Source organism: Arabidopsis lyrata (assembly GCF_000004255.2).
Source record: "Arabidopsis lyrata subsp. lyrata unplaced genomic scaffold ARALYscaffold_7, whole genome shotgun sequence".
NCBI lineage: Eukaryota > Viridiplantae > Streptophyta > Magnoliopsida > Brassicales > Brassicaceae > Arabidopsis > Arabidopsis lyrata.
In genome coordinates this window covers 2,385,870-2,408,330 of record NW_003302549.1, presented here as the reverse complement: position 1 = coordinate 2,408,330, position 22,461 = coordinate 2,385,870, and the positions used below count along the sequence as shown (strand labels likewise).

Sequence of the window (22,461 nt, the reverse complement as noted above, 5' to 3'; positions counted from 1 at the left end):
CTTTGTATAATTAATTGCTCTTTTATTCATCTTTCTTTGGTTTCAGAATTTGCCATGGTGTTTTTTACATCTCTGTGTACATATATACATGTGTTTCTAATGTGTATGCACATAGATTGATATGATGCTAATTCATTAAAATAATTAGCCAATAGTTACTCTTCTTCTTTAAGATTGAGTTTGTATTGATTTCAGTACAAAAGAGGTTTTAAACTATGTTATATATATTCATTAAAATTGTAAACTTTATTGCTTTTTTGAAAGTTAATGCCATGCTTTCAAATGGCATCCATGTGAGTCCGATTCATGGAAGAAGAGACTGAAAAGAGTTTTTTTTTTTTCCCCCGAATTATACAATGATTCGTTCACTAGCTAATTGCCTAATTAAATTGTTTTCTATGATAAAAGTTCACACTAATTGATCATAGCAAACTTTTTAAAAAAACTATAATGATATACGTACTTTTCATTTTTCATGATGGCTATAAAGTGTAATCATTTAGAAATTACTTAAATTATTGACGTTCAATAACAAATGTTGGGATAAGTGACCAACACAGAATAGAAAATCTCACATTTTTACTAAATTTAGATTTTTAAAATGGAATCTAGCTATGTATGTGTATATACGTATACGGATCTCAGAACACAGTATAAAATATATAAAAACTCAAAAATATTACAGTGATAAAGATATTTGTTATAATGATGGTAGTTAATGACATGTAACTTGTAATCACATCTACGTTGGAAAGTTAAATGTGAAACGTAAATTCTCTAGTTATTTCATCAATGATTTAAAGTCAATTTCATATGTTTTCTAATTTATAAGATCTAAAATTTTGATAACATTTCTAAAACTCATGTGTGTTGATTCTAAACTCTTTATCGTATATATACTTCACATTATTTTTCAAATAATTTAAACATGAGATTTTCTTGGAAATTATTCAAATCATCCAATACAAGAAATTCATTCCCATCTTTTTAATTAAAGATATTAGATTATCTTTGATTGTGCGGTAGCTAGGCATTGGATTCTCCTACTAGAAAGAAGAAGAAAAGTTTATATTGCAAACACACGTACGTATATATAATATTGGAGAAGATATGATCATGTTGAAACAAATATGAAAGAGTGTGTTAAGAAATGTAAATTTTTTAAAAAGCTATATATATTGTGCTAGAATACTCGTGTGGTGAAGAAAGCGTTTTATTTTAAAAAAATTTAAAAGAGATTTTTTATAGTGAAAAAAACACAAATATATAAAACTTTTTCGCAAATTTAGGTCGTTGATGAGACAGATTAAAGAGGAACTGCTCATTAAACTCTATAAACTGTGTTCAACAATTAACATGAATTTGAATTTATATGTTCGGTTTATTGGATTAGTTAGAATTTTTGTTTTGTAGACCAAAGATTAGTGAAAGTTTTAGAAACCTTTTTTTTATTATTTTTCAGAGAACGTTTTAGAAACCATTCCGCTTTGTTATAGCTTTTTGTATCAGTTAATTAGCTCGTTGATGTGAGTATGCTCTACACCTAGTTCAGAATGCATAAGTACAATAACATAATGTAAGAATATATTCAATGAAATGGCGTCAGTTTTGGATTGATAAACTAACTAGACACTCTTAGCAAAAAAAAAAAACTAACTAGACACACAAAATCGAATTGTCTTTTCAAGAGTTTTTAATTCTATTCGGGATTGAAGAAAAGTGAAATTTAATAAATAAATTATGAGATGAGTTTTTTTCACTTTACCACAAAATTATCCACAAATGTGAACAAAAATAAAATTTTCGTCAAAATATATTAATCTTTTTAATTTATTTGAACTATACGATATATATGCTTCAATAAGTGCATTTTTAGTTTTTTTTTTTTCCTCTGAATTTATTATTTATTACAAATTATGAGAACTGTTACATAGACGATTCTACAACGGACAATTCCTTCCGACCCTTATTAGATCCACGACCTCTTTCACCTCCTTCATGCTCACCTCCTTCACCTCTTTCTTCATGCTCATCTCCTTCACCTCTTTCTTCATGGACACTTCCTTCTCTGTGTGGAATCATGGCGAACGGCTATAATTGTACATCGCTGGAGATCTCCTGCACACTTGCCTCTAATAATCTGCAAATTTATTAATAAATTGCAGTATCTGGAACACGAACCCAGACCTCTAGGTGTAGAAGCATTAATGAACCCTTAGTCAACCAATGGACCAAGGGAGCTTCCACAGTGCATTTTTAGTTATCTACAATAATATGTATGTGAAAAATAAAATGTAAAGAATACATATGTAAAGAAGGTTTATTAATCAATGTTTTAATATCACATTTAGTGAATATTGAGTTACTCTTTTTATTTTCGAAGCTTTACATTTTGATTTCTAATGTGCGACTTCAACACATGAAACGTTGAGGATTTCAATACCGACGAAGTTATCGATCCAAGTCCAACAATACGGCAAATCCATCATCCAATCCGGTGTTACACACATGTTCTTCTCAATTTATCGATTCTGAAAATAGTAAATTAGAGGATAATTATAGAATAATCTAAAATAATTTGCCAAGGGTCATCAAGGCTTTAATTTGAGATGAGAGAAATATGGGTTAAGTAGTTAAGCCACTTTGCTCCAAAAAGTAAGGATCAAACGGCTCTCAGTGATCTTAGGAGTCATCGTCCCTTCTTCATCGTCCGATCCCCGACTCGCCGCGTCCAAAGACCTGCCTAAACAAATGGTTTGATTTCACCATAATTCTCTCAGTTTAATCTCCATTAATTTCCTCATATTTCATTATACTTAGTTTTGTTTTTTGGAAAAAGGATTCATTTTACTTAGTTGGAATCCTTCGTGTTTGTTATAAGTTGATAACTTATCAGTTTTATATCGTATACATACAAGATATATTGTCGTGCACGAAATATGTCTCTATTTTTTATGTATATAAAAATAGCACGAAATTTTTATCACTGAAATTCTGTCTGAAACCAGCAGGTCCTACACATGTCGCTTTTATGGAAACAATATTAATTTCTCTCTTTAATTATATGATTAAACATCCTTATAACAAATGTCGAAACCAAGAGCGTCATGTGTATGTGTATGTAAAGGTAAAATTGCTAAGAATAATTAGTAAGTGGCGCTAAATCTAAGGGCAAATGTTAATTGTAGTACGCAACTACTGTCCTTTACTAATTATCTCATAAGCACTTCTTGTTTGAATGAAAATAAACTAATATAGATATAATATTTTTCTGAAGCAAAGACCGCGATAATGGAAGATGATGTCACTGCCGTTTAATGACTTTTTAAAATGAAAGCAGTGATTAATTTTATTATTTTTGTCGCCACCCATTGCGGCATCCCACTAGAAGTTAAATGAGATAATTGTTCAATACTAACAATTTGCTAATTTTGATTTTAGAATTATAGTTTGATTAGGTGTAAAGCCTGGATTCAAAGATAAGTTAATCTCGCTCAAGAATCCACTTAACTATATTTGGGATTATTCTAATTAATTATGGTGCAATATATGCATATAAATAGTTCTTATACGGTTTTCTCTCTTAAAAATAATCACGATGACGTGCTTCCCACATAATTAAATCCAGCTACAAAATAATATACATTAATGCATATACATATATATACTTAACTCATGTATGTACGTTAGTACTGACTGGTTTCTAATATCACCTTGATTATTTTTCAACTACGGATCTGAATTTGATTAATAAGTTGCAGGTTACAACATTAATTACTTAACGACATAATGCTTAGTCAACTAAAAATTGATATATTTTTTAATTTCTATTTTGCTTATATATATTTAAATAAAAACAACATCGTATCGCAGGCATCAGCAGGAATCCTCAAATTCATTCATATATATATTTGTTGGATCTATCTGACATTTTCTTAAGACGTCACCCCAATTAATGTTTTTGGATCATATAATATATACTAGTATATTCAAGTTGTAGTTTCTCATTAAATATTCAAAGAAAAAAATATATATAGTGGATATATTTAGCCGAAGTTGTCGTGATAATTAAAACTACATTTGAGAATGTTGGAAAAAAAAAAAAAAAAAAAACTAAATTTGATCCATAGTTCACCCTTTTTTATATAGATGGAGTGCTTATTAGAGATGTAAAGAACGTGTGAGGAGATAAATGGGTCAACTTCATCTTACGTAAGCCTTCATATCTACCATTTTAAAACATATATAAAAAAATAAAAAACATATAAAAATATTATGATGCATATATATTTTGTCAACATGTTGTAGATGTAGACATATTATATGAAATGAATCACAATGTACGTGAACAACTTTACAACATATTTGTCACGCGCCTGTGATTAACACGAGCCAGTACAATTAAGAGCTAGGGAGATTCATATTCGATATATGCGCAAAAGAATTTTGTTTTGATAATATTGCATTTTACATAATGTGTTTTAATAAATAAATAAAAATATTAAGAAATCTCACCAGAAGATTCTTCTTGTTGTTTTTGATGTATTTATATATACTAATTACAAGCATCGCTGTAAACGATAATTATTGTTATTAAAAAAAGTTAGTAGTTGAATATTCACGAAGGTTGTGTGTCGCACTAGTTTGTTTGATAAATGTTTGAAGGACAATTGATTTAGTAATTGTTTAATAGATTCGAGAAGATTAATTGATAACTGTCTCGGATTAGGGTTCGTGCATGTTGTAATTAGTTCCGCGTGTTTACCTATAATGCATCTGAATCTTTAGACTTTAGATTAATAAATTTTTTAAGATTATTCAATCTTTATTTAAGAATTGTATATGTTAAATATAGCTGGTGAAAACAAGGTTATCTTAGATATAGGTAACACTGAGATTCTTTAGCGGAATAAGATCTAATCTATATACGATGGAATGATAGGAGTTCTTAAAAAATAATTAAAAATAGAATGGTTGGGAGTCTTGGAGATCGTGGTGAGTTTGAGATCAAGTCAAACAATGAAATTTTGCTAGAATAATATGAAACTAGTTAAGCTTCGGTGAAATTATAATGTTTTATTTGTTGGCTTAACTTTTATAAAACGGCTCAATATGTGCTTATGAATTTCATGTTTTAAGAGATCGATTCTGTTCTCTAGTATTTGGTTAGATATACGTTTGAGACTTTCTTTTACATTTTGGTACACCACAAGTTTTCTTTCTTTCTTGATTCAAGTTTTTTTATTTGCCAGAAAATCAGTACATTTCGAAGCAGAAAACTAAATATTTTTCTTTATTAAGCATATAGATAGCAGAATACAACAATATCCTAGATACGTTATACTTATAATAAAATCACAACATGTACATTCACCCATTAGTTAGAAGGAAACATCCACTATAATATATAGATTACTAATTAAAGTCCTAACCTAAGATCTAAACAACACCCTGATGTGTCCGAAGTAGAAAGATCCTGTATTGCAGGAACATTCAAATCCAAAGCACCACTGATCATCGTCTCCTCTTCTCTTTCCCAGTGACATCTCATGTGACCTCCTAAAGCTTGACCACTCGGGAACACCCTAAAACAGATATTACACTTATGATGCCCCGAAAACGTAAGGATTTTTGCCTTGTGATCTTGATCACTAGAAGTAGTAACCGTCATAGGATCATCGGTTACGTTTGTGATAGCGAAACATCCTTTAACGTTCTTGTGACTCGCTCTGTGTCCTCCTAAAGCCTGATGTGATCCAAACACTTTCTTACATCCTCCACACTCAAACCGTTCACTACTCGATGATGATGGTGTGCCATTAGACAACAGTAAGAGACAAGAAGCGACTTCATGGTCTTCCTCAGACATAAATGAGACCCAATTTGGTGATCTCTGGTTTAGTTGTCTTGATGAAGCCGTAGTGGAGGCACGGTAGTTAGGAGGAGGATTAATGCCACGCCATTGACGCTCAGGGTGACATCTCATGTGACCAAAGAGAGCTTTCCAAGACCAAAACTGTCTGCCACATTCAGTACATGGACGAGTGATTTTGGGGGCATTTGGATCTGGTTTTCTGGTGTATTTGGGTTTTGATGCGGACTTTGGTGAAGAACTAGAAGATGAAGCAACGGTTTTGGTGCGTTTCTTCTTAGGACTGTGTTCGTAGCTTGAAGATAAAGCAAACTGGAGATTTGGATTAGGGTTACTTGCGTTAGAAGGATGAAGTGGAATGTGAAAATTGCGATCATAAAAGGAATGATTGTTGTTCATTGTGAGCACGTAGAGAAAGTGATGGGAGAAAATTGAAAAAAAGAGTACAAGTTAGAGAAAGGGTTGCTTAAGTAGAAGAAGACGAAGAAGAAGGAGACGGTTACGTGGGAAAGAAGTTATGGAGGAACAGGGAGACAGTTAACTTCAGTTGAGGAACAGAGCGGTTTACTATGTAAGGACGACTTATCTCTTTCATTTGCAGTTTGAAACCACCACGTTTTTTTTTATGTGTCAGTTTTGCTGCTTATTATTTGTTGGCCCAAGTTTATCTCTGATGGGTTAATAATAATACTAAAGTCCATTATTTCCGATGGGCCTTATAATACTTGCGTCTAGTATTAAATTCTAAACATGTGAAGCAAAAAAACTCCAAATCTAATTGGAAGGTTTGGAAAATAAAGATTTTAGTGGATTTCGAGCTTTCATTACTCAATTTCGGTGGAGGTTCGACAGAAAAAAAAAATCCCCACTCTCCCATGATTCACACTATTGATATTGGACATTTGATTACGATTTGTTTCCTACATTTTTTGTTTTTTTTGGTTATACATCCTTTTAGATTTTTTACTTCATCGTGCGTTTTTGTTAATTTTTCTAAAATATTTATATATTAACAAGAATTGTTTTTGGCATAAGAAACTTGTCTCTCTTTTTTGGTAACAAGAATTAAGGTTGCCTATATTGGACAAGAAAATCAGAAAAATGCCATAAGCATCTGTAATTTTTTTTGCATAGTCCACAACAACATTACATATTTGGAGTTATGTCATATGTGGAAGATGTTTTAAATGTGGAATAAAGATATTCGAAGTATCCAGATTTTCTCAATGTCGTATGAAAGACCACAAAATATAATAATAGTACTTTTCAAAAAAGAAAATGAACAATAAATAACGTTAAAAAGAGTCATTGGATCAAGGAATAACGGAATCCAAATACTGATTCAATAATCAAAAGTATAATCATACAACTCCATGACGCAAAAGATAATTTGATTAAATTCCTTCTTTTTGGGTTAATGATTTCAGTAGCCAATAGACTACCATAATAGATTATAGTATAAGTAATATATCATCATCTTTTTTATCCTACTCATTTTCTTTGGCTGGGAAGAAAAAAGGTCACTTCGTCAACTTGCAAACAAAACAAAAAGATTTCATTTTTCAATGGAAACAAAACTTAAAGTTTAGATATTTCACATTCTCAATCGATAATGGCTCATTATCTATGTCGACAATCATTATTAGTCTATCTAATTTCCTTCTTTAACCCTTTTTCTCAGTGACTAGTGCATGAATTCTGATTGGAAGTAATCAAATCCCACCAAAAAGCTCACCACTTTCCTAAATCTTCAAGCATACCCATGATTTTACTTTTCTCAATTTACCTCCTTTTTTCAGGTTTTTATATATGTAGTCCTCTTGCTTGTTCCTCATGCTTTCTTTCAACTAGATTTTCATTTGCCTGACGAATCTGCTTTTCTTTAAAGGATGATTTTGGTTTGGTTTTGGGTTTTGGCATCTCTGCCACTCATTTCTTGACAATCCTTCGTTGTTCTCTTCTCTATCTTTGAGGTAAGGGTTTAATCCTCGTGACACTTTTTCAGTTCTAAAGAAAGCTACTTTCTTTGCTTATGTACCATATTCTTTTTGTTTCTTAAGAAGTTTCTAGCTTTCTCTTCTTATGCTACTCTTTAATAAAATCCCATTTTGATTCGGTGAAGTGGCTAACAATCTCTCATTTTGTGACCAGTGATTCTCAAGTGTTTTGGGGATTTTATCTCAAGGTTTTTGTCTAATTGTTGTTTGTTTATCAAACTTGGTGTTTTCAGGAACTGGTTAAACCAAAACAATGTTTTGGGTTTTGGTTCTGTTGAGCTTCATTGTTCTTCTTGGTGATGGGATGATTTCAGAGGGAGCTTCAAGGCCTCGTTATGTTGATGTTGGAGCCATCTTCAGTTTAGGGACTTTACATGGTGAAGTTACAAATATTGCCATGAAAGCTGCAGAGGATGATGTAAATTCTGATCCTCTCTTCCTTGGTGGATCAAAATTGCGTATAATGACGTATGATGCTAAGCGTAATGGATTCCTCACCATCATGGGAGGTGAAAAAAATATATGATCTTGTTTCATTGGTTCTTGTTTTGGAACTAAACTTTTACTTATTCTTTGTGTTGGTTTTATTGTACAGCATTGCAGTTCATGGAGACTGATGCTGTGGCTATCATTGGTCCTCAGACATCAATAATGGCTCATGTACTGTCTCATCTTGCAAATGAGCTTAGTGTGCCTATGTTGTCATTCACAGCTTTAGACCCTAGCCTCTCGGCGCTCCAGTTCCCGTTCTTTGTCCAAACAGCACCTAGCGATCTCTTTCTGATGCGTGCCATTGCGGAAATGATAAGTTACTACGGTTGGTCAGAGGTGGTTGCATTGTACAATGATGATGACAACAGTAGAAACGGTATAACAGCCTTAGGCGATGAGCTCGAAGGAAGGCGCTGCAAGATTTCATACAAGGCTGTGCTTCCTTTGGATGTGGTGATTACGAGTCCTCGTGAGATTATTGATGAGTTGGTTAAGATTCAAGGGATGGAGTCTCGGGTTATCATTGTGAACACTTTCCCTAGAACAGGTGGGATGATCTTTGAGGAAGCCCAGAAGCTTGGCATGATGGAGAAAGGCTATGTTTGGATAGCTACAACTTGGTTGACTTCTCTGTTAGATTCAGTTAACCCGTTGCCTTCCAAGAATGCTGAATCTTTTAGAGGAGTGCTCACTCTTCGTATTCACACACCAAATTCAAGAAAGAAAAAAGATTTTGTGGCACGGTGGAACAAGTTGAGTAATGGGACTGTCGGTTTAAACGTTTACGGACTTTATGCTTATGATACTGTCTGGATCATTGCTCGAGCTGTTAAGACACTTCTAGATAGCGGAGCTAACATTTCCTTCTCTAGCGACCCAAAGTTAACCACCATGACGGGAGGAGGGTCACTGAATCTAGGTGCATTGAGCATATTTGACCAAGGATCACAATTTCTTGATTATATTGTGAATACAAACATGACTGGTCTTACAGGTCAAATACAGTTTCTTCCTGACAGATCAATGATACAGCCCTCATATGACATCATAAACGTGGTTGATGACGGGTTTAGGCAGATAGGGTACTGGTCTAACCATTCTGGGCTCTCTATTATACCTCCAGAGTCACTATACAATAAGCCTTCAAATCGTTCGAGCTCAAACCAACATCTGAACAATGTGACTTGGCCTGGTGGGACTTCTGTGACGCCACGTGGATGGGTTTTTCCTAACAACGGGAGAAGATTGAGAATCGGTGTACCCGATAGAGCAAGTTTCAAGGAATTTGTGTCAAGGGTGGATGGAAGCAACAAAGTGCAAGGGTATGCCATTGATGTTTTTGAAGCTGCGGTAAAACTGATATCTTATCCGGTTCCTCATGAGTTCGTCCTTTTTGGAGACGGCCTCAAGAACCCAAACTTTAATGAATTTGTCAACAATGTCACTACCGGGGTGAGCAAAAGAATCAAGAAAATATTATTTTTCTTACAAAGCATTGTCGAAACTGATTGTAACAGTTGTGAGTTGTTCATTTTTGCTTTCAGTTATTTGATGCTGTTGTAGGAGACATAGCTATTGTTACAAAACGAACAAGGATTGTGGATTTCACTCAGCCATACATAGAATCAGGGCTTGTCGTGGTTGCTCCTGTCACAAAGCTGAATGATACTCCGTGGGCGTTCTTACGCCCTTTTACACCTCCAATGTGGGCTGTTACAGCAGCTTTTTTCCTCATCGTTGGATCAGTAATATGGATTCTTGAACATAGAATCAACGATGAGTTCCGCGGACCTCCAAGGAAACAAATTGTTACTATTCTCTGGTTAGTAAACAGCACTGAAGTTGCATTTTATCAATATGTTGGCGTATAACATACCTAAAGACCTCATAAGCTATGATCTATTTATGTAGGTTCACCTTCTCCACAATGTTTTTCTCCCACAGTAAGTTACATATAAAAACTGCAGCTAAGTTACTACAGTACATGTGATGATTTCTCTCACATCTTTATGCAACTAAACTTGCAGGAGAGAACACAGTGAGCACACTTGGTCGTGCTGTGCTACTGATCTGGCTATTTGTGGTACTGATCATAACTTCGAGCTACACAGCGAGTCTTACGTCGATTCTTACAGTGCAACAGCTAAACTCACCGATCAGAGGAGTAGACACACTCATCAGCAGCAGTGGACGAGTTGGGTTTCAGGTAGGTTCCTATGCCGAAAACTACATGATTGATGAGCTTAACATCGCCAGATCCAGACTTGTACCACTCGGCTCTCCTAAAGAATACGCTGCAGCTCTTCTAAACGGAACTGTTGCTGCAATTGTCGATGAGCGCCCTTACGTTGATCTCTTCCTCTCGGACTTCTGCGGATTTGCCATTAGAGGCCAAGAATTTACCAGAAGTGGCTGGGGATTTGTGAGTACCCTTCATTTGAATCTGTCTCTGCGGTTTGTTTGAACATTAATTTTGATCATCTTTTTTTGCGGTTTTGTTTAAAGGCATTTCCAAGAGACTCTCCATTAGCAATCGACATGTCAACCGCGATCTTAGGTCTATCTGAGACGGGACAGCTTCAAAAGATTCATGACAAGTGGCTTTCAAGATCTAACTGCAGTAACCTGAATGGTTCAGAGTCAGATGAGGATTCAGAACAGCTTAAACTCCGTAGCTTCTGGGGATTATTCCTTGTGTGTGGGATTGCTTGTTTTATCGCTCTTTTCATCTACTTCTTCAGAATAGTTCGCGACTTCTGGCGCCACAGCAAGCCTGAGGAAGAAACTACAGTACCTTCACCAGAAAGTTCTCGTTCTAAAACATTGCAGACATTTCTAGCTTATTTTGATGAAAAAGAAGAAGAAACCAAGAGAAGGTTGAAGCGTAAGCGAAACGATGATCTTTCTTTACGGCCTTCTAGACCGGTATGACAGATCCATCAATACTCAAGCCATCTTCTTCAAGCATATGAAAGATGAAGAAATGCAGACACATACCTCATCCATATATAGTAGAAATGTAGAATGCAGATATTGATTGAAACTATACTTCAAGAATAAACCTTGAAGGAATACTGAACATTTTTTAACCACAGAAAGTTGAAGCATAAACATGTAAGCAAAGCTGTATCATACATAATCTTATAAAGACTAGTGGTGCCAATCCGGTTTAGTTGCCTAAATCGAATTGTATCCATTAACCGGAAGCTTAGTGGTTGCTGATTACTGATTAGCCATGGAATCAATTAGTCACTAGTCAGTAGTCACTACTCACTAAAACATTTTATAAACCCTAACAGTTTAACACTAAAATTAGGTGAATCACAATGTTCATCTGCAATTCCCTTTGGTCTCTCTTGTTAAAAAAATGTGCAACCGGGTACAACTGTACAACTATGAACAAATTTGTGCTATTTTTAATTATTTTTTTCAAAAATAACGGCGCCAGATAAGCTATTTGTCAGATTTTTTTAGATATTTTTAGATATCCTTAGATTCTTTCAGATATTTTCAGATATTTAACTGTTTTTTTAATAAAAGCCCTTACAACCTACATATTTGTCAGATTTTTTGAAAAATTAAGATTTTTTTTTTTTTGGTTCAAAACTCTTAGATTATATTCAATACATAGATTCATACATAAAAATATTAAGATTCAGATTCAAAGATACATACATAATTAGATAGGTTTTTGAACCAAAAAACATAAACCCAGAAACATAGTTGTACCTGATCGTACCAGTTGTACCTAAACAATTAGCTTCATACATAACCTTAGAAACCAAAACACATCCGAACAATTGTACCTAAACACTTAGATTTATAAAAAACTTTAGAAACCAAACAACCTTGGGTACAAAAACAGTCTCTCCATCACCTCTACTATCACCAACAACCTTGGATACAAAACAGCCTCTCCATCACCTCTATAATCACCATAATCCATGTTAAAACCAGCAGCCATGGTCTCACAATCAGACCTCACTACAGCTGCTATCTCTGAATGCTTTGGATCTAATTGCTTTTGTCTTTTGACACTTCTAAGAGAGGCATATGGTTCACTTCTACAACTAGATCTTCCTCCTCTCGTAATAACCATTGTAATTAGTACCTGCAATAACAAATACAAATTCAATATCAAACATTCAAAAACAGTCTCAAATTCTACATAAATAACTACAAATTGGAACAAATTCAATCCGAAAATTACAACAAATTCTAATCCGAAAATTCATCTGTTTCACAAACAAAACCCAAAAGACATACGATGTTCTCGGAAGTGTTTTTTGCCTTGGAGGCGACAACCGAGCCGATCAAGTGCTTGACCAGTTTCCCGGATCCAGAATCCTACGTTGTACAATGCTTTTCTCATTGTTCCCATCGTCGTCTTCTTCTTCTTCCCACGAGAAATCGCTTTACGTTTTATCAATGAAATCGAAAAGGGTGTTTTCTTTCGCTGGAGCCAAAATTTGTGTATTTTGTTGGTTTGGAGTCGTCGTTCTTCTTCTTTGAGAGAAAAAGGAAAAATGTGAGAAATGAGAAAAAAAATTGGGTTAGAGTTTTTTTTTTTTTTTTGCCAATTAAGGTTAGAGATTCAATCTTTAGAATGGGGAATTAAAAGATCCGAAACCCGATCCAACAAATATTGATATAGATCCAAAGTTAGGTTGGGTCCGTAATTACGTGGAAAAGTCAATATTTTTTTGGTCATTTACTATTTTTCAGAATTAAACAAAACAAATAAACATATGTTTTTTATAAGGGGGCTAAATAGAGAATGTTTGGAGGAGAGGGGGTCGACGAGATTAAAGTCCAATTCCCTTTGGTCTCTCTTGTTATATTGTGATTTGAAGATTTTTCTTCAGTTCCATCAATGGTGACCATTTGTTTTCAATCTCCTTCAAAACCCATTCACAATATTCAACCAAAATCAAAACTTTCATCGCAGGTAATCGCTAAAGTCTCTGTCTTTAAACCCAGAGCCTCCGTACAAATCACAAAGCCTTGTCATCGTCACCGAGCCAGAGCCAGTTTTCACCTCCGTCAAAACTTTCGCTCCGGCGACTGTTGCGAATTTAGGTCCAGGCTTTGACTTCTTAGGATGCGCCGTCGATGGTCTCGGTGACCACGTCACTCTCCACGTGGATCCCACAGTTCGTAACGGAGAGATCTCAATCTCTGAGATCACCGGAACCACGACCAAACTCAGCTTTGATCCACACCGGAATTGTGCGGGAATTGCAGCTATGGCGACGATGAAGATGCTTGGGATCAAATCGGTTGGTGTATCGTTAGCTTTGCATAAAGGACTTCCTTTAGGTAGTGGTTTAGGTTCTAGCGCGGCTAGCGCCGCCGCAGCAGCTGTGGCGGTTAATGAATTATTCGGCGGGAAATTAGGAAACGACGAGCTAGTTCTCGCCGGATTAAAATCGGAAGCAAAAGTCTCAGGCTTTCACGCTGATAACATTGCTCCGGCGATTATGGGTGGATTCGTTTTGATTAGAAGCTACGAGCCGCTTGATTTGAAACCTTTGAGATTCCCATTGGAGAAAGATCTCTTCTTTGTTCTCGTTAGCCCTGATTTCGAAGCTCCCACTAAAAAAATGAGAGCAGCATTAGCAAAAGAGATTCCGATGGCTCACCATGTTTGGAACAGTAGCCAAGCGGCGGTGTTAGTGGCGGCGGTTTTGGAAGGTGACGTGGAGAATCTTGGGAAGGCGCTTTGTCGGATAAAGTAGTGGAGCCGAAGAGAGCACCATTGATTCCGGGAATGGAAGCTGTGAAGAGAGCTGCTTTAGAAGCTGGAGCATTTGGTTGCACTATAAGTGGAGTTGGTCCAACGGCGGTTGCAGTGATCGACACGGCGGAGAAAGGTTTCGAGATCGGAGAGAAAATGGTGGAAGCGTTCTTGAAGGTCGGAAACTTGAAATCTATTGCTTCTGTGAAGAAACTTGATAAAATCGGAGCTAGACTTATCAAAAGTATGTAATTTTTCGAGTTTTACGGATTTGTTCTATGGATTCTGCAAATAAATGGTAAATGATAATAAAGAGATTCGTAATTGAAAGTTTGAAACTTTTTTCTTCTTCCTCATTTTTTTCTCCCCACATGAGGAAGAAGAAACAGAGAGAGAGAGAGAGATGATTATTACTGCACAAAGTAAAAAGACAACAACAAATCCACATGAACATGGAAACATTACACAAACTTTTGATCTCAAGTCTTTTAGTTTCTCACTCGTTTTTGGCAGCTTCAGCTTGTCTAGCTCCAACGGAGAAGAACTCTGTGATGACTTCAAGTGGCATGCCTTTAGTTTCGGGGACTTTAATGAACACAAAGACCCATGAGATGCAACAGACGATTGCGTACATTCCAAACACACCAGCAAGTCCAATGGATTTGAGCAGCACAGGGAGACTGTAAGTGACGATAATGTCACAGACCCAGAAGGTGAGTGCGCAGATGGCGATGCAGATTCCGCGGACTCGAGTCGGAAAGATCTCTGAACAGAGGATGTTTGGAGCAGGACCAAAACCCATCACGAAGAAACAGAAGTAGAGCACGACACTTACGGTTGATAAGACCGCGTGCACAATGCTGTTCATGTGAACTAGATTCGAGATTACTAAGACCAATAGAGATGCTATCAGGATTGGTATCGTGGTGAGAAGCAAAGTCCTGCAAATATAAATTAAAAGACATTTCATAACGCATTTTAGCTTGTTTCGTTTCGTGTGTAATGTAAGAACAAACGAAATTTAAGTTTTAATCACCTTCGACCAGAGAGATCCATGAGCCTCATTGCAACAGCGATTGCAGGTAACATCACAAAGGTTGTCAATGCACTTATAAGTAAGGATGCTGAGGAAGAACTAATCCCCATGTTCGATAGTAGAATCCCGACACCCGCCTGCTCAAGGATTTGCGGTGTGTAGTAAAGAACTCCATTGATGCCTGAGAACTACATTTCCAAGAGGAAGCAGGAAAACATAGAATTAGAATAAACAGCAAAATTTCTTCTGTGATTCACTAATTTTGATGTCTCTATCTAGATTACCTGCTGAAGTATTTGAAGTCCGACTCCTACGACTAATGCACGTTTGACTCCAGGATCATGAAGATCATGCCAAATTGACCCTTTAGCTGTTTCGGATGGATGCATCATAGCAGGACCAATTGAATGTTCCTTGAGAAGGTCTTTGGAATAAAGAGCTGGTTGGCTAACCAAAGCAGACGCTTGTACAAACTCTGCCTCACCGGTTCCATCACCTCCAGGCAATGAAACAATTGAGCCACGTCGAGATCCCGTGAAACCTTCTTGATGCAAGTATATCCGCTTGAATCCACCTTCTTTCTGTCCCGATTCATCTTCTCTTTCAGTCCATTTCCATGCCACTTGCCATCCACCTCCAATCCCCATACTACCCGTTCCTTCCCCTTGAGCTCCCTGCACTTGACTTCCATGTCTGAAGTTAGAAAGAGTTCCATGAGCAGTGTGAGGCATGTCTTTCTCCATGCTTGTCGTTTGTCGTGAGATCAACGGAGAATGAAGATCATCATCAGAATCATCTCCATGGTCAGATGGATAATCGTCACCTTCTCCAACAAGATTCTCTTCATCCCAGTCTTCATTTCTCGGTTGATTCCCTCCCACACTGAACATACTCCCAAAATGTGGGAACAAGGCACTCCTCATGCTTCCAGTGTCTGGCATCTTCTCGTGAACGCTCCCAAACAGTGTGACAAGAGGATCAATCAATGAGCCTTGCCTCTTGCTCATTGTACTTCCATGGCGAGACAAAACGCTCATAGTGCTTCCTCCTTTGACTGGCCTAGCAACCCAACTCAGCCCTTCTTCTGCACCATACAACTTAATTTGATCCTTATCCACAGCTATATCATGATCATCAGTAACTTCATCCGCAGGACCAATTATATATTCCTCTATGGTTGTTTCACCTCCAATTCCAAGACCCTCAACCAACAGAGCCATCTCACCTATTCATTGCCACATAAGAACGTTCAACAGAAAAAAATGGTTTCATTGAAATAATTAGAGTCAGAATGTTTAAAGACTAACCAGACACATCTTCGCGACCACGCAGTCTCTGAAGAACCCGCTTTGCTTCAAGCATTCGACCTCTGCTCACGAGCCACCTTGGGGACTCGGGCAAGAAGAAGACTGTGAGGAAGAAAAAGACAAGGGAAGGGATGAAAAGGACACCAAGCATCAATCTCCAGCTAGGTGATGGCATCAACGACATCCCGAAAACCATACAGTACGATAAGAACATCCCTCCAGAGCCAGTGAACTGCGGTAGCGTATTCAACAGTCCCCTAATCTCAGGAGGTGCAGTCTCGGATATATAAATAGGAACAAGTGTGACCACAAGACCAACCCCAAATCCATCTAACAACCTTCCTAAGAGCAACACATAAACGTTGGGAGACCATAGCATTACTAGAGAACCAACAAAGTAGAGAATTGAGGACAATATTAGCATCGGACGGCGACCAAGCCAATCAGCTACCCCTCCAGAGCATGTTGTAATCAGAGTAGCACCAATAAGTGACATCGCCACAATTAGACCTTCCACTGATGGATTACTCTCCAAATTAAACTCCTTTTTTATGTACAACACAGCTCCTGCAGAGTCCCAAAGAAAGCTCAAAAATCATCACACAAGCAAAAGAGATAAGCTAAAAGGATGAATCAGTGAATTGTATCAATAAAAATCCTAAACTTCATAAACAGAATTATGGATTTAGAACATAATCAATCACCTGCAATAGTTGCGTTATCCCATCCTTGTAACAAGTTGCCAACAGCAGCAGCAATAGCAACAAGCACAGCTCCACTCATGATTCCGTCTTATATCTTTTATCAAGAAATCCGAAGAGAATTTCGCAAAACAGAGTCACTGATCAACGACGATGAGTGAGTGAGACAAAACCCACCTGAAAAATCGAAAAGCAGACACAATCACTGGTGAGCGAAAAGATAAAACAGAGAGAGATAACACCAAAAAGCATGACCTAGGACTATAACAAACCAATTGAAACAAACCCTTTAGTGACGTAAAAGACACAGACCCAAAGGAGTTCTGGAAAAAATAGAGGTGAAACTTCAGATGTCAAAATCAAAACTTTGAATAAAATTTGACTACTTTTTATCTCTTCTACCAAGTAGAAGGAAGAGAAAGCAAGAAAGTACGAGAGATATGATATATATGGAGAGAGAGAGAGAGAGAGAGAGAGAGAGATGAAAACTAGGGTTAGCAACTTGGAATTGGAGGCAGAAGAAGCCACTATCTGTGAGCCGCTGCTTCAATGGCGTCACTAAGCAATCAAAAAGCATTTCTTTTGTTTACCCTTTTGGTTTAAATCAAAAAAAGAAAACGTAAGCTAGATTTCGAAATAACCGTGGGAATATAAAACTGAATACTTTTTCTATGCGAAAGGACTGTGAACAGAGAGAGAAGCCTATGGGATTAGTGACACCTGCCGTTTTGCTCCTGTCCTCTCAAACCACGTATGTGTGTGTATGTCTCTCTTCTCTTTCTCGTGTTTGCGTACAGAATTTTTTCAGAGAATTAAGTAAACACCAATAATCTTTAAATTTGTTATCTTTTCGATTTGGGTCCACGAGTTTATTCACGGGCCTATTAAAATCAAATTTCCCGAAATGTTCTGCTTTTTACCATCTTTCACATTCATGAAGTAAAGGTAAAAACTTTAAATTGGGGAAAACGGATATCAATTTCGGATTTTGTATGTAAAGAAATGAGTTTAATGTCGGCATAATTGGGGAAAAAGATTTGGTACTTTTTGTAAATATGAAACAAAGATAGGATTGGTTTTTGAATTCTTAGATTCATTGGGACTATACAAGAAACTAGAGATAAATATCTGATTTTTATGTAAGGACTTCAGATTTCTGAAAATAAAGTTATTGGTAAAGTAAAGTTTAGTTTGTTTACATATCGAAAAGCATCTTCAAATCATATTAACTTTACATAATTAATCAAGAAAGAGAAAATGCAATAATGGAGAATATTGTCCAAAGTCCAAATACAATGAGACACTTTAACTTTAGTTAATCGTGAGTCGTATTCGTATGTTACAATATAATGAATAGTTTTTTCTTCTTCACTTTACTATTTTCCTTACAGATTTAAAGGGAAGAAATAAGACTGTATAAAAAATCAAATTGAGTTTTTTTTTTGTGTGTGTTAAAGAATATATTGATTCGTGGACTATTTTAACCAAAATATACAAATTCGTTGTACGTGGGGAATAAGAACACATACTAGCCAATGATTTTATTAAGGTCAGGTGTAATGGCATTTTATATTAACTTGGTTAAGCGTTCCTAAATTTACCCAAAAATAACTAATTCATTCAAATTTCTTAATCATGATATCATATGAAATACACTCATTCATTGATTTCTGTCAATATTTTGATGTTTTGGATAATTCAGTCTCATTTATTTATTATTAAAAAAAAAAAAACAGTAGAAAACTCAATTTTGATCGGTTAAATCAAGTTATTCTACAAAAAAAAAGAGAGTATATGATCAACATTTATCTGGTGTTAAAAATAGTGAATAGTTTGGTAGACTTAAATCTTTTGAACCGAATACCAATTCTATTTGCAGTCTCCAAATGAATAGCATTAACAAATTTTGATCAACAAAAACAAACCATGTGACTACAACTACTGGTTTTCTGAAAATAAATATCTACATTTTATCATACAAAACTTGGCATGTATAAAACAAAAGATATATTGTTAAACGTCGTTGTTAAAGTTCGTATATTTGACCGCAAAGATTACCATAAACGTATTTCGAGCATAGAAAAAAACATCTAACTTGTTTATAAATATTTATGACTCCATATTTTTTTAGATATTTTCCGGAAATGAACGTAGTATAAGCGGTTATGTATGGAACTACATTACACACTACACACCACAGGATATAAACACGCAATATATAGAATCTTTTTTTCATAGAGTTTGAACAGTCATGGCATGTGAATGCGAATATATAAAGATTGTTGTCCACATCATCAATTAATCATCATCATTGCGTCTTAAAATTCCGTAGAATGAGGAGAAACGTACCATTTATGTTCACTGGTAGTGGTTAAGATATTTTTCTTTGGACAGGAAGTAACATTTTGAAAAAGAATATGAAGGAGAGGACTATTATGCAAAAGTGAAAAATTCAATAACTTTATGTTTTTTATTCTTTTCAGTAACGTTATGTTTGTCACCAAACTAATGTGAAAACGAATTCAGACAAAGATCGAGAGATCTTACAGGAGAAATCAGCCAGCACATTGATACAAATCCTAAAATATAATTTTGCTCGTGTAGAGGTGTCAAATTTGATACAGTCTTGTGAAGGTGTCAACTTTGATATCGTTTTTTAATAAAAAAATTCGGATTTTTGCTTTTGTATATGTTATTTTGGAATTGAATGTGTAATATGTTATATTGTAAGGTCTAAAGTCTAAAACAACACAATAATACGGCCTTTGGGTCTGAATTTTGTAATGAATATTGGCCTGGATCAGTGGATAAAAGGCCCAAACGCGAACCGATTTGTAGATGACCGGGCTGGTTTTTACGGTCTTTAGTGTTTCTTTAATTTATCAGAAGTTTCTTAAGTTCTTGGAAGTAATAATATTTGTAAAATGCTCATATAACGTAACTCTTACTCCTTGTACATTTATATATCTGCATGACTGAATTTAGATAATTAGATGCATTACCGTAAACTCAATAGGGATTATGTGAGGGGCTAAAGTAAAACCAGGAACTTGCAATATATGGAAACGTGTCTATCTCTCACGTCATACTACTCAGTGACGTCATAATTATTATTGTTTATATATTTTGCATATCTACTAGTATATTTTAAGAAAAAGTCTCAAGAGTTTACTTTTCTTATAGGAGAGTGAAGGAATGGTGGCTTCTTTTACAAGTATATCACATGTATTTAAATTATTCTTCTCATACTAGAATAAAACCATCGTGCTTAAAACTTCCCAAAGTGTTTTACTTGTAATAAGTGTGTGTATCCATTTTCTATATAATAAAATTTGTATATTTAACATTATAATATTAAAGAGAGAGTCAGAGAGAAAAAGAAAACATGTCATTCTAATTTTGACCTTTTTTGCTTTTTTCTTTTCTTAATTTTAGTTATCATTTTTACAAAAATAAAAATATTTGGGGAGTTATTAAAAGAGAAACTGGATTGCGGAAAAAAAAAAGAAGAAGAGAAAATTAGAAGAAGGTGAGAGGAAACAGCGGAGAGAGAGTCAGAGAGGTGTAGTAGTAGCTGGTGAGCACTAATTAGAAGACCTTTCTTCGCTCAATCGCCGCCGTAAACTAAAACCCATCACATTCTCATCCAACGAATCTAATCTATCCGACCAAACAAAAACTCATAAAAATCTATTTTTTATTCTGCTTCAATCTCTTTTTTTTTTTTAGTACTACTTGAAGCTTTTCTCTGAACTAAAAAAAAAAAACATTAAATATTGTAGCTTTCCCTTCTGGTTCGACTTTTCTTCTTTTGTCTCCCAAAATTTAGTTTCTCCTTTTAAGTCAGATTCCTAAATCCTAAATCATTCTTTCAGTCTTCTCTCTCGGCCTTCTTAGTTCAACAACTGGTAACTAGATCCTCTTTCCCCTTTCCTTTTTCAACTCTACCTCATTCTCTGTTTTCTGATTCCTTTTAGAAGATCCATCGAAACTTCTTAGCTCTTGTGTTTTGTCTTTTTTCTTGGTTACTTTGACTCTTTGATCTGGTATGAGTTTTGCGACTTTCTTTACTTGTGATTGTTAAAGTTCATTACTTTGTTCTCGTTTAGCTTCTGAGATTTGGTCTGATTTTTGGGTTTTGACTTTTGACAGTGTTATCTCTATGAACAGTTCCTTGGATGAAGAACACAAAGTGAAAGTTGCTGTCTTTAAATCCAGGATTTGGTAAATTCCCATTGTTTCATGGGCAATTCTTGCCGTGGATCTTTCAAGGACAAAATCTGCGAGGGCAATAACAATAACCCTGAAGATTACTCTAAAACCTCTCATTCCGATCACTCTCCCAACGCTGCAGACATCATTGCTCAAGAATTCTCCAAAGACAACAACAACAGCAAAAATCCAGCTCTTGTTATTCCTTTAGGAGAACCAATCATGAGGCGTAACCCAGATAATCAAGCTTACTATGTTCTTGGTCATAAGACACCAAACATTCGTGATATCTATACCCTTAGCCGTAAGCTAGGACAAGGTCAATTTGGAACGACTTATCTATGTACAGAGATTGCCTCTGGCGTTGACTACGCTTGTAAGTCAATATCCAAGAGGAAGTTGATCTCTAAAGAAGATGTTGAGGATGTTAGAAGGGAGATTCAGATAATGCATCATTTGGCTGGCCACGGTAACATCGTGACGATTAAAGGAGCTTATGAGGACTCGTTGTATGTTCACATTGTTATGGAGCTTTGTGCTGGAGGTGAATTGTTTGATAGGATTATTCAGAGAGGACATTATAGTGAGAGGAAAGCTGCTGAGCTGACTAAGATCATTGTCGGGGTTGTTGAAGCGTGTCATTCGCTTGGTGTTATGCATAGAGACTTGAAGCCTGAGAATTTCTTGTTGGTTAATAAGGATGATGATTTCTCTCTCAAGGCTATTGATTTTGGGCTATCTGTCTTTTTCAAACCAGGTAAAATGTTTGAAGCTTTTTAGTTAATGTTTTGCTTAACTAAACGTGTAAATGAATCTTATGAAAGTGAATGTGACTTTCAGGTCAAATATTCACTGATGTTGTTGGAAGTCCATATTATGTTGCTCCTGAGGTTTTGCTCAAACGTTATGGGCCTGAAGCTGATGTGTGGACTGCTGGTGTTATACTGTATATATTGCTTAGCGGAGTCCCGCCTTTCTGGGCAGGTAAATTGTCTTGTAAGCCGGTCTCTTGGTCCTTAAGACAGTAGTAGTCACCTGATATGTGTATTGTTTTGTCTTTTTTGGAATCAGAAACACAGCAAGGGATATTTGATGCTGTGTGAAAGG

The 22,461-nt window shown here is 35.8% G+C and overlaps 5 protein-coding genes and 1 long non-coding RNA gene across 11 annotated transcripts in view; 3 read left to right on the top strand and 3 right to left on the bottom strand.

Moving 5' to 3' along the window:
- Positions 1–4,632: 4,632 nt before the first annotated feature.
- Positions 4,633–7,046, bottom strand: LOC9305169 (zinc finger protein ZAT3). The gene has a single exon (XM_002867033.2). The coding sequence runs from the start codon at positions 6,269–6,271 to the stop codon at positions 5,420–5,422; it is 852 nt and encodes a 283-aa protein (XP_002867079.1). The 5' UTR covers positions 6,272–7,046; the 3' UTR covers positions 4,633–5,419.
- A 334-nt stretch (positions 7,047–7,380) lies between these two features.
- LOC9303151 (glutamate receptor 3.2) lies at positions 7,381–11,543 on the top strand. The gene is made up of 8 exons (XM_021018889.1): positions 7,381–7,671; positions 7,761–7,845; positions 8,103–8,378; positions 8,465–9,813; positions 9,906–10,183; positions 10,273–10,304; positions 10,389–10,783; positions 10,867–11,543. The coding sequence occupies exons 3-8, from the start codon at positions 8,123–8,125 to the stop codon at positions 11,290–11,292; spliced, it is 2,736 nt and encodes a 911-aa protein (XP_020874548.1). The 5' UTR covers positions 7,381–7,671; positions 7,761–7,845; positions 8,103–8,122; the 3' UTR covers positions 11,293–11,543.
- Positions 11,544–11,975: 432 nt separating this feature from the next.
- LOC9305168 lies at positions 11,976–12,919 on the bottom strand. The gene is made up of 2 exons (XR_002330715.1): positions 12,628–12,919; positions 11,976–12,472 (listed from the first exon to the last, which is right to left on the bottom strand). It is a non-coding gene; the product is annotated as an uncharacterized LOC9305168 (long non-coding RNA).
- Positions 12,920–13,143: 224 nt separating this feature from the next.
- LOC9303150 (homoserine kinase) lies at positions 13,144–14,428 on the top strand. The gene is given in 3 exon segments (XM_021017134.1): positions 13,144–13,363; positions 13,365–14,082; positions 14,085–14,428. Coding segments are annotated over 3 exon segments (1,113 nt in total). The 5' UTR covers positions 13,144–13,234; the 3' UTR covers positions 14,351–14,428.
- LOC9305167 (monosaccharide-sensing protein 2) lies at positions 14,378–17,996 on the bottom strand. 6 transcript variants are annotated; one of them, XM_021017131.1, is made up of 6 exons: positions 17,455–17,851; positions 17,146–17,319; positions 16,442–17,008; positions 15,419–16,359; positions 15,135–15,322; positions 14,378–15,039 (listed from the first exon to the last, which is right to left on the bottom strand). In XM_021017131.1, the coding sequence occupies exons 2-6, from the start codon at positions 17,222–17,224 to the stop codon at positions 14,595–14,597; spliced, it is 2,220 nt and encodes a 739-aa protein (XP_020872790.1). In that variant the 5' UTR covers positions 17,225–17,319; positions 17,455–17,851; the 3' UTR covers positions 14,378–14,594. The 6 variants fall into 6 exon arrangements, with proteins under 6 accessions (XP_020872790.1, XP_020872788.1, XP_020872792.1 ...); XM_021017133.1 differs by having other exon boundaries at positions 14,398–15,039; positions 17,807–17,881; XM_021017130.1 differs by having other exon boundaries at positions 14,398–15,039; positions 17,645–17,819.
- Positions 17,997–20,900: 2,904 nt separating this feature from the next.
- The window catches only part of LOC9303149 (calcium-dependent protein kinase 5), a 3,185-nt gene continuing 1,624 nt past the window's right edge, over positions 20,901–22,461 (top strand). Inside the window, 4 exon segments of the mRNA XM_021017432.1 lie at positions 20,901–21,050; positions 21,295–22,111; positions 22,195–22,338; positions 22,426–22,461. Of these exon segments, the coding sequence (XP_020873091.1) occupies positions 21,385–22,111; positions 22,195–22,338; positions 22,426–22,461 (907 nt within the window). The 5' untranslated portion in view covers positions 20,901–21,050; positions 21,295–21,384.